Source organism: Dermacentor albipictus, chromosome 1 (assembly GCF_038994185.2).
Source record: "Dermacentor albipictus isolate Rhodes 1998 colony chromosome 1, USDA_Dalb.pri_finalv2, whole genome shotgun sequence".
Taxonomy (NCBI): domain Eukaryota; kingdom Metazoa; phylum Arthropoda; class Arachnida; order Ixodida; family Ixodidae; genus Dermacentor; species Dermacentor albipictus.
The window spans coordinates 314,018,308-314,030,425 of record NC_091821.1 but is presented as its reverse complement, the minus strand read 5'-3'; the positions used below and the strand labels follow the sequence as shown (position 1 = coordinate 314,030,425).

At 42.9% G+C, this 12,118-nt stretch overlaps 1 protein-coding gene across 3 annotated transcripts in view; it reads left to right on the top strand.

Annotated features, from left to right (window-relative positions):
• Positions 1 to 12,118, top strand: part of LOC135904609 (FERM, ARHGEF and pleckstrin domain-containing protein 2-like) — a 220,828-nt gene that overhangs the window by 14,657 nt on the left and 194,053 nt on the right. For all 3 annotated transcript variants that reach the window (XM_065435478.2, XM_065435463.2, XM_065435487.2), the window contains exon 3: positions 8,917 to 9,021. In XM_065435478.2, coding sequence (XP_065291550.2) covers positions 8,917 to 9,021 — 105 coding nt within the window. The remainder of the gene's footprint in view (positions 1 to 8,916; positions 9,022 to 12,118) is intronic.

Here is a 12,118-nt window from a genome sequence, read left to right as displayed (position 1 = left end):
ACTAAATGCCCAAAGTATAGTCAACAAAATAGAGAAACTGCAAGATATTTTACTAGTATACGATCCTCATGTGTGTGTTATATCAGAAACTTGGTTGCACGACGGGGTACATGACGATGAACTCGTTTCGCCAAACCACCAGCTGTTTAGAAAAGATAGGTCCTCCCGAGGTGGTGGCGTCGCAGTTATTGCAAAGAATAGTGTTGTTGTAAGGGAATTAGATCAGATAGATAATCATGAAAGTTTGTTTTTGAGTGTCTCTGTTTGGGGCGTGCCATTCATATTATGTTCCGTGTATCGGACACCAAATGCTGATGATCACTTTATGCAACAGTTATATGATCACCTTTTGAAATATAGAGAAAAAAACTTAATAATTACTGGTGATTTTAATCTCCCACAAATAGAATGGCAAAATTGGAGTTATGGACACAGTCTTTCCTCTGACTTACTCATTAATATCATGCTAACTTTCAGTCTTCAGCAGGTTGTCAGTGTATGTACTCGGGGAGGGAATATTTTTGACCTCTTATTCCTTAGCGAAGTCTTTGGTGAAGGAACCGTCGAAATAGAGGCGGGCATTTCCGACCATAAACTGATTTCTTTTTCGTCACCGATGACTGTGAAAAATGTCAGACTACCCCGAAAAGACGCACAGATTAGGGATTATGCTAAAGCAAATGATGAATCGATTATTGATTACTTAGACCTGCACCTTAACATTGTCCAGGATGACGTCGAGCTTTCATGGCAAAGGTTCAGGGAGACTGTTACTTATTGTATTGAAAGATTTATTCCATTGAAGGCGGTCAAGAAGCATCCATCACACCCTTGGATCAACAGAGATATCATTCAAACTAGGCGGAAGCTGAAAAGAATGAAACGAAAACATAAAAAAACAAGAAGTTCGCAAGTCACACAATTAAAAAATGAATTACTGGGAAAAGTGGAAGCTGCGCGAGAAAGATTCTTCAGTCATAGTCTTGCTGATTTCATTTCAAATGCTCCACAAAAGTTTTGGCGCTATTTAAGTCAGTCAAAAGAGGCAGAGTATGAAATAAACATTAATGGTAAAATTATTGAAGACACCCACGCAATTGCTGAGCATTTTAATGATTACTTCGGCAGTGTATTCTCGGACCTAGATGATTTCGAACGGTCCAATACAAATAGATCTGTCTTGCATGATATAACGATTTCCCGAGAAGGTGTCTTGGAAATGCTCCTTAATATCAACGTTAGGAAATCTGCAGGCCCTGACAAGCTTCCGAATGCGTTTTTACGAAGGTATGCGGAACAGATATGTGTATTCTTAACAGATTTTTTCAAATTATCCTTACACTTAGCAGAGATACCATCAGATTGGCGCAAGGCAAGAGTTGTCCCAATTCATAAAAAGGGCGATCACCTAACAGTGTCAAATTATCGTCCTGTTTCTATTACAAGCACATGCAGCAAATTATTGGAGCACATTATTGCAGGCTTTATTCGTCAGTTTTTGACAGATCACAATGTCCTATCCCCACTACAGCATGGATTCAGAAAGGGATTATCGACTTCAACTCAGCTTGTGTCAGTCGTTCATGAAATCTCCGAAGTACTTCACTCGTCCGGACAAGTTGACATGCTCTTTTTAGATTTTAGCAAAGCGTTCGATAAGGTACCCCACGGAAAATTAATCTACAAGCTCGAGCGCATTGGTCTTCCATTAAATATTATATCATGGATCCAAGCCTATCTCCGACACAGGCAGCAGTTCGTAGAAATTAATAAATGTTCCTCCAGTGTCCGTCAGGTAACTTCAGGCGTACCGCAAGGCAGCGTATTAGGACCGCTTTTATTTTTAATCTATATTAATGATGTAATAGACATAATCCCCGATGATGTGCATGTCAATCTATTTGCGGATGACTGCGTCATATTTAAAAAAATAGCTTCACGAAATGATCACGCATGCTTGCAGAAATCGGTCATGGCAATTTCCAATTGGTGCAAACTTTGGGGCATGGAATTAAATGTACATAAAACAGTCTTGCTGCGAGTAACAAGAAAAAAGGAACCTAGTATGTTCTCCTATGTTCTAAACAACACAAAAATAACTGAAGTTGAACAATACAAATACTTGGGCGTCACATTCACTAACAGATTCTCCTGGTCAGACCATATTTCCCTTACATGTTCAGCAGCTTTGCAGAAATTATGGTTCTTGAAAAGGAAACTTAAAAAGGCACCGGCAAACACAAGAATTTTAGCATATAACACATTCGTGCGATCGAGACTTGAGTACGCAGCGCTTGTATGGGATCCTCATACCAAAAAGGACATCATGAATTTGGAACGTGTACAAAGGAAGGCCGTTAGATTTATCTTTGGAAAATATAAAAGAGAGGATTCCCCGTCCTTACTAATGCTTAGGAATAAAATCACTTCACTAGAACACAGGCGCAAAGTTAGTCGTCTCCAGTTTTTACATAACATCATAAATGGAAAAATCGGGCTTCAAATACCTCAATATGTAACGCCTCTTAATGCACGAAAAACAAGACATAGACACAACTTTTCCCTTACGCCATTATTTGCTAAAACTAAATCTCACATGAATAGTTTTTATCCGCGTACTATAAAGGAATGGAATTCTCTCCCTGTTGAAGTACTTCAATCGGGGAACTTCACAAATGCGTTGGAGAACTATTTTTCACAGAAAATAACAAAACCATAAACACAAATTTTTTCACTATTTTTCTCGTTTTCATATGTGAAATCTCCAGTATTTAGTTATGTTTAGTGTCCGATTGTTGTTGGCACAGTGTTTTGATCCACAAATAAATTCAAATGTGCGATTATTTTGTTGTAGTTACTGTGCTACGGGAAGCATTATGATCTTTGTAACGTGGCTATGGGATGCATCATTTTCATGCACTGGTTATATATACATTTTTTATTATCTTTGTTGCATTGTTATTACCTTGTAAACTGTATTACCCCTCCTGCATGGGCCAGTATGTTGGCCTGCAGTATGAATAAATAAATAAATAAAAATAAAATAAAAATGTTGCAGAGAAAAGAGGCGTGGCTGTCAGCTTCTGCCACGTTAAGGAAAAAAGCATGCCGTTCACAATTATGCCACCTTAGCATCAAAATTTTGTAATGGAATGACTCTCATCAAGTCAAGAATTAAATTATATCACCGGCTTTACCGCCCGAGAGTGTGGAGTGGTGATAATTAACCGAAAATTTCGCCAGCTGTTCACTAGTGAGCTTTGGTTTGGAGTCCGAGTCTATTTATTCCGCCAAAGTGTATTTCTGAAGGTTTGCTGCATGTCCAACATGTGGACCTGGCATATTCAACCAGTTTCCAAGAGTTTAGGTTTCGCTTCTCTCGTAAAATCCCAGCTAGGGGCGCTGCCGGTGTCACTGCGCAGTTATCGAAAGTCGCTCTCATGGCGTTTTCCTGCATGGCTGCATTGTGAGAAAAGCATCGTGTTCGAAACTATGCTGCTCTCACACTTCAATTTAGTGATGACTCCAGTTAAGATTCTGAAGATGACAGCGAAGCAGATTCGTCAGTGATTTGAGTCAGCATGGGACATCCGCAGCTGTTCAGCAGTAAGGAAACTTCTGTTGATGCCAAGAAGGCCGGCCATAGCACATCTTGGCCCAGCACTACGGATCAGCGCAAGACAATTTACAATGGCGTGGGATTTCTTTCTACTCTTCTTCTCTGCAGAGGTGATAAAGACCATCTGCAAAAATGTAAACAGATGTGCTTGAATAAATAATCTTGTAGCTGTCCAGCTACACTGAGAGCAATCAGTCCTGGAAGAGGTGCATGACTCTAGACGAACTGGTGAATGCATTCCTTGGACTTCTCATCGGACCATCCTCAGAAGATGCCGAAAAGGCGGAACTACAACATGTGTTATGAGGACCGCAAAGTTGAACAGAAACCAGGCGTTTTGTGGGAAAAGTGCAAAGTGCAACTATGTTTCACAAAAACCAGAAACTGCTTCACCGCATGGCATGAGTGATGAAGTGGTCATAGTTTCTTTTTTGTATCCGAATAACGGCGGTGTACTGAGCATTTATTTTTTTAGACACTATTCCTGGGTTATTCATCTTTGAAATGTTTATTCTGAATTTCCTTTGATATTAATGTTTTTGTAGATATCATGTTTCTTTAGTGTTGTTTTTATCAACTGGCAGCAAAAATGATGCTTTGTTTTACCTAATACATTTTTTTTTAACAATATACGTTTCTGGAAAGAGCATTTCATTATGCACCATATGCTATGCTGTAATGTACGGAGGTATTATTCGTAGTGGTAACACATTTCTTTCCGAGACATAAAAAAACGAACATTTTCTCGCGGTAACGAAACATTTAAGTAATTTTGGTGGGAAGAGTAGACCTGAACGGTGAATTAAAGCCGCGGTCAAGCGCATGTTTGAAATGCGAGTCTATAGATAAGCGTAGGCGAATTTCGAAGGTTGTAGTGGAGGTAACCCAGTGATCGAGAAGGGGTCAAACAGAGGTTTTCAAAGTATTTACGCCTAGATATTTTAATGATGAGGCCCGAGATAATAGGACATTTTGATCCAGTAGGAATAGTCAGAGTTAGAGCGTTTGCACCTGAAGCAGATCGCTCTACATTTTGATGTATTTAGAGTCATTAGCCAGATGTCACCCCAATTAGTTATTTGGTTAAGATCATTTTAGAGGATCTGGTGGTCATCAGAGCTGTTAATGGGATGATGGATAAAGCAGTCATCGGCGAATATTTGCATGCATGATAAGTAGATTAGAAAAATTAAGGGACCAAGAACGCTTCCTTGTGGCACACTGGAAGAAACATCAAAAAGGGGCGAAGAGAGCCTGTTAGCAAAAGTAAACTGCTGCCTGTTTGAAAGGAAATTATGAAGCCAGTGTAAAGTTAGTGAATCAAGTTTTAATGTTGACAATTTCGAAAGCAGGTGACAGCGGGCTATACGGTTGAAAGCTTTAGAAAAATCCAGAAAGACGCAGTCAGTTTAAAGGTTTGAGTCCATGTTAAAATGTGTATCTGTCGTAAATTCAAACAATTGCATTTTGTACGATAAAGCTCTTCTGAAACCATACTGATTATAAAAAAAGAAGTTTGATTCTAGGTGATGGTAAACATGCGATGCAATAATATGTTCCATCATTTTACAGCATATGTACATCAGTGGTATCGGTCGGTAGTTTTCAGCCAAGTTTTTATAGTCTTTGAAGATAGGCATGACTTTGGCGGTTTTCCAATCTTGGATAATCTGACCTGTCGATAAGGGTTGATGGGAAATATGGAATAAAAATTGTGGGGATGCGTGACTCTCACGCGTCCCCTGATATGTTGTTTTCCCGCCCGGCTGACGTGGCCTGGCGCCCGCGGCGGTCGGAGTGGTACAAGCGCAGTGCGAGAGATGGCGCGAGTTTTGCGCTGCTGCGGGGCTACTTGGGTGCGGGAGAGACAAGGCGCGCCTCTTTTCGGGGCAGCAAGCAGTGCGGACGTACCGTGCCGCGCGTGCGCTGATCCATGCTTCTGCGAGACCGTCTCGTGTGGCCGCTTTGGAACGCACCACTGTTCGCGTGACCGTACACGCGAACGACCAGGCGTTGGGATCCAGCATGGGGCGAACATATTCGCTCACTACGGTCGCGGTGAGTCGGACTTCCAGATTTGTTGCGCGCCCATCGGCATGTTTTGTGGATAGCAACTCGGCTAGCTGGCATTGATCTTTGAAAGGTTATCTTGAAGGTTGAAGGTTGAAGGTATTTAAAGGTATTTGAAGGTTGATCTTGAAAGGTGTGACAATCAAATTGTCATTTTTCAATTTTGTGCCGCAACGACAGCGTCAGTATGTCACTGTGACATCACGCATTGCAAAGTACCTTTGAGAGCGCAGCATTTTGACACCCATTCCTGCGTTTCGCATTGCCGTCAAGCCTCGCCGACGTCCCTCGCTGCAACCAGCTTCGTAGCTGGGGCCAGCTCTAGCTGCGCGTGCTCCTGGCGCCATCACTTGTGCATGGCGCGAGCCTTGCTTAGGGCACACTGGGTGCACAGAGCGCCCGCGGTGCTCGCGGCACTCATGGCGCACGGGTGTGGCATTGGAGGAGGAGCAAAGAGAGCAAAGAGAGCTCCAATGCCACCCCTGTGCGGCAGCAATCAAAGTGCCGGCTTGGTGGTGGCTGATTTCAATGATGTTCTGCTGCAGAAGCTGAAATGCATAGTCGCCGCCATTCACCACTGCGTGTACCCCCCCCCCCCCCCCCCCACTTCTCGTGGGGGCGACTGCGCAAGAGCATGCTGTGTTCTCCGGTTGCCGAAGCAACGGCTCAGTATCAGCGGATCACGGTGCGTGCTTCCCAAGCTGAAACACAGAGCCACCTTCAGTTAACTCACTAGCAGCATCAGCGGCGTCAGTCAGTCGCTGCCATCTCTTCACCGTGCACCGTTAATATGGGCTTTCGCACTGCGTCCCATGACCTCATGATAAGCGAGGCAGTTGCACCAAGCTATGCTCCGTCTGTGGCAGCTGGTGCGAAATGTTCCGCACTAGGCGAATTGTCCGAGGCTCACAGACGGTTTAGCTGAAATGGCTGAAGAACTGCACTCAAATGTTGCATTAGGAAGTAAGATAACTGTCGGCAATTCTTTTTTTGCATTTTGGCTGCTGTTGTTCAGTACAAGTTCTTGAAACTTCATAACTTCAGTCTTTGGCTCTCTTAAAACAATGTAGTCAATTTTATTGATAAATTTAACTAGGCCTAAGCAGACGGCATTAAAATTCATGACTTCATGGTGAGCTGGTGCGGAAATGTAAAAGTGTTGTCGCCACCAGTCTTTCAGTTTTGCATCTTTTCTAGCTTACCAAACATCATCTTGCAGTAAGAGTGGCTTTTTTGGTATTGTGGAAGGGCAATTTATTAACACAGCTCAAACCATTTTTCTCTTCAGTGTCCTTTCAATTTGCTCCAGAACACAGTTTCTGTGCCGACTACAGCCTCCCACACCAGCAATTTTGGCATAAGATGCAAGCCGGAAGGCATGTGACACGTAGGTCTCATGCTGTTCATTTTAATTGGTTTGGCGTGGAGATCATACTGTACTGGTTAATGTTGAGCATGTAGTCATGACTTTTTGACAAAAGTTTGTTTTAAGCTTTTTAGAACTACAAAAAGGTCTCACTTGTGTGCAGTTTAATTGACAGATGTTTACAACAGACAATAAGTGTGCTATCCAATGGCTTACAGAAATCATGCTCTTAATGTTTTGTCGCATCAGTCTTGGGGACAATTCAGGCTCTTCCAAAGGTGTTTCATCGTATAGGATGACATTTAGCTTCTCGTTTTCTTGCAGCATCTTACATGCCACTTCCATTATACAAGCGAAACTCATTAGAGTATGTTGGCCTGTCCATAAACATATTACAGTTTACAGAGTGCCAACTGGCTAAAGACATAGACATATGCTGCAGAAATTGTGGTACCATCTTTTGATACCAATGTCAACTAGAGCAAGCTATAATTGTGGCTGAGGTGTCAGCAGCAACAGGTAATAAAGTACACTACATGTTTTAAAATTTTTTCTATGAGGACAATGACTCAACACAAACATTTCTTAGGTGTTGTGGTTGAATGAAATGTCACAAGAGGTAGCTTCTAGCACTGTGCTAATGTGTCACACATATAGCAGATGTAACCACAGTAACGCCATCTGTCACAAATTGGGCTGTGGGTTGTAGGAAGGTCACAGTGGGACAACTGCTTCTGCTACGTAGACGTAAGTCATGTTTGGGGAAGCAGGATAAGTCTTTGCTGGGTGAGCGAAATGTGAAAAGGTATGCCTTTTTTTTTAGTGCTGTGAACTTTTATTTTGAATTTGTAAGTGAATAACTTTTGTTTGCCAGTGTCAATTTTCATAATTACTTTTGCATTCACCTCAGGACCATGCAAGAAATCCATTGTGGAGCAACACTTAGCAGTTAAAATAAGGCTGCAGGGCCTCTTTAAAGGGGCCCTGAAACACTTTTTGAATATAGTAAGAAAAAGTTGACAATCTGTCTGAGAAGCTGCTGTGAACGTGTGAGCCAAATATTGCTGCCCTGCATGCGGCTGAAAATTTACTATCTCTTGTCAAAAACAGTGAAAGATTGCTTGTTCTCGCTTCCGCAATGCTGTCATGCAGCGTCATCGAAAGCAGCTGGCCCACTAATGCTATTGGTGATTTTGTGATCACAAGAGCATTCTCAGTAATGCATAACTGCTAATTATGAATTGAATAAATGAAAAATGTATATGTCTGCAATCTCAAAAAGACAGTAAATTGATTTCATCTTTGCACTGTTTGTGTAGCTGCCTCCGAGATAGATGGCAGTGGTGTTCTGCGACGAGCCCTTTCGGCACCACGAAACTCAACTTTGGCCAGAACTTTGCCCTCTTGGCTTCTCCGCTGGGTAGCTTCCAGCGCGCTTGTGGAGACGAAAAGAGAGAGAAAGCCAGATATCATTGTGGTAACTTCACTTATAGTTCAAGAATTTAAAAAAAATTAGAACATGAGACTTGTGAGATGCCCTTTAATAGTGCGGCTACATTATGATTAGTTAGAAAAGTGTTTCAGGGCCCTTTTAGGTAGAACAGAAAAATGTGTGCTTGTCTGTCAAAATAAGCTGCCCAAGTGTGATAAAGCTAACCTGTGTTGCAATGTTGCAAGTATGACTATGTTGCTACACAGTGTGGGTGTTTAAACATACAGTTTTAAAACACAAATTGTCGGACACTGATAGTTGTGCTCCTTTCAATATGTTGTTTACAATTTTGGGTTCCAAAACTGTTCATTTGTACATTCATAACCTGTGTAGCTGTTGTGAGATGAATAAACTCTCCTTTGTTTTCAGTACAAGGCAGCCGGGCGTGTTCTGTTTGACCAAGTCTGCCGAGTCATCAACCTGCTTGAAGTGGACTACTTTGGCCTGGAGTACGCTGATAGCAATGGGACCAAGGCAAGCCATTTTTTCCACTGCATTCACCAACTTAACAAGTTGCTAGCATCTTCTGGCTTTTCATGCCCTGTACCTGTGTCTCTTGTCATTAGATGTTATAATACAGGACAGGAAGTGTTTTAGAACCCAGCAATGCATATCAAGTTAGGGAGTTTCACATTGTACTACAAGCTTTGCTATGATTGCATGCCTTTACCTCAAGTGAGAAGAAGTGTTATGTTATAGGGAAGGAGTAAAATCTCTTTTCTCTTACACACTTGCACATTTGTGGGTTTGTTATTTGGAACAAAGCATATTACACAGGAATGCAGACACACAAATTATGTTTATTGCCCCTTGTGCACAATACTGGTATACCAGTGAAGTGCAAGGCTTACTATGTCAAATTGACTGCACATGAAAATGTTTGACACATTATGTAGGGGTACCAAGCTTATGTGTTCTTATGTGAGTCCTTGAGCGTTTGACGGTGGGGTCCAGGAAACTGAAGTGTGGAAAAGTAATATTGTGTTTTTCTATGCCAGTGCTGTGTTTTGAAACCAAGTTCAGTCAAAACCACTTACAACGATCCCAGATATAACAATTTATTGGTTATAACGACCACATTTCAGTGCATTTACGATTTTCTGACCCTGCCTATTGAAACTGCATCCAGCTATAACAAACATTTTTAAATCGTCGTGCTGTTACAACAAACACTTCAAACCCGGTCATGGTTAAAGAGAGGGCACACGTGAAGTACCAAAGCATGGAAGCGTAACCAAACTGGGCGCACGGCAGCGCATGCCCTGCTTTATTCGGCCTTCAAGATGAGCGATCGACCGCTGTGTGTGAATTTCAGAAGCTGCGAAGAAGGTCGCACACTTTCAATGCACGGTATGCCTCCAAGGTGGAGGCATACAGTATCTACACCATAAACAACATGGCACGGGGCATGCACTGGCGCATGTATCGGTGCAAGATCAGATGCTACGATGGTGTCACTCTCGTTTTTGTGCAATCCATGCGGCCCCTCGTGCATTACGCCCGTTTCAACAATATGGAACAACCCTCTATGTCCCTCTACTATGGGAACCATGACCCCTCGAGCGTTCCTGTCGATGCGGCCATAGTCGGCGAGAATGCTGCACCATGTGCTGCTGCCATGCATTGATGTGATGGCTTGGCAGTTAATACGTTATTATCAGGAGATCATGGTTTGGCGGTGCTTCATTTGCGTGTTGCCAATTGCTAATAACAGTTTGCAGTGATGTTTTGACTTTCAAACATTGAATTTCTTTTTGTCCGAATCTACATTGATAACATAATATTACGGTTCTTGCATGGCTGACATGCAGTCGTAATGCCAAGACCAAGTGTGCCGAGTCATCAACCTGCTTGTAGTGGACTACTTTGCCATTAATTTTTATCACAAAATCAGATGTCGATTTCATGTGTTAAGTTCTGCAAGCTGAAGCATTCTAAGAGCTTAAAGGGACACTAAAGGCAAATACCAAGTCGACGTGGATTGTTTAAATACCATTCCAGAAACCTCACAACACTTGCTTCATGCCAAGAAATTACTTACTTTACGAGGAAATTGCATCTGAATGGTCCGAATACCTTTATCGCAATTCAAATTTCCTGCCGCCAAACCAGGGAGTGGTTATCTTGCATACACTATCACCGCTCTTTGCTGCCATCGGTGAGTAAAACGGCGCTCGACAGACGGTGGTAGGGTTTTTTTGAACAAAACACAAACACATAGCCATGGAGAATCCGAGCCAAGGCAGACAGGTGGATTCGCTACTGCAGCTGCTTCTGATCAAGTGGCGTGGATCGTTCCGGCATCCTGCGACATGATGTGTACGTTGAATTTTCTGCTACTTGCAGTTTGTGCGCGAGCCAGCCAAACCAGCGCAGCCCTACGCAATAGTGAAACTACTGAAATGCAAAAGTTCGGTTGGTGCAGAGTTGAGAGAAAACTAAACCTTTCAATCGCCCATGTCGGTGTCAAGGGTAATGTCCATGAGTTTCCTTTTTCTGAAAATGAAATAGAACTGGACAACTAGCATTTCCTTTGGCTTATAATGCAATAGAATTATGCTTTTATAATGAGTGCTTGAGTACTATTGACATAACTTATATGAAGAGTGCCTTCATCATCGGGCAAGTCCTTGAATGACCTGGGGGAGTCTCTAGTTGTGTGTTGCATTTACCTCAATTTTGCGATTCTTGAATAGTCTGCAAATACTCAAGGAATTTGTGCTTCTATCAGGGAAAATGAGCAGTATTTTTGTTTAAAGGGAACGATAGTTGCAGTAATGCTGGCTCGTGTAACAGAGAAGAATCGTAACGAATCCTCTTTGACGCCACGTCGTTCACTGGAGGAGCTGCCAGTGTACAGTCAATGACCGACTTCCCGGACGCCTGATAATTCGAGCGGCTTCATGGTGGCACCACGTACCTTGTAAAGTCAATGTATAAGAACGTTTGAAATTCCGGACACAAGAACCCTTTGCCGTCCGATTTTCCGGAACTTTTGCCATGATCACAGGTTCGAAGCGACCTTAATCAAAACCACCACCACCGCTGCCATTTTGATTACCTTGCTGGCTCGAACCGGCGCTCTCGCGCGCGGATACGCTGGAAGCCGTACCCACTACCGCGTCAACGCTTGGCTTAGCTGCTTCGACGTTCGCTATTAAGCTTCTTGCCATAATGTGCTGTGTTTTTCATTGAAAGAATTTGCTGCTCTCAGCAATGGCACTGACTCTGCCTTTGTGGTTCTCGCAATTAGCTTAGAAGCTCGGAAAGCACGGCGCGTTGCATATTGCTTGAGCGCCGGACGCTGGCGTAAAAATAAAAGTTTTCTCTCTCTCTCTTGCATATTGCGCTCGAAGGTAAGCTTCGCCTCAATACAGCAATGCTACGTGATGAAGCATATGCAAAAGTATTGCGGTGAAGCTTAAGTGTGGGAAGGGGCAATTGTCACGAGACACAGCATGTATTTTGTGGGGATGCGTGACTCTCGCGCATCCCCTGATGTTTTTCCCGCATAGCGCGTCTCCTGTAATTCGGCTTCGCCGCATGGCCCGCGTGATGCCCGCGGCGGTCG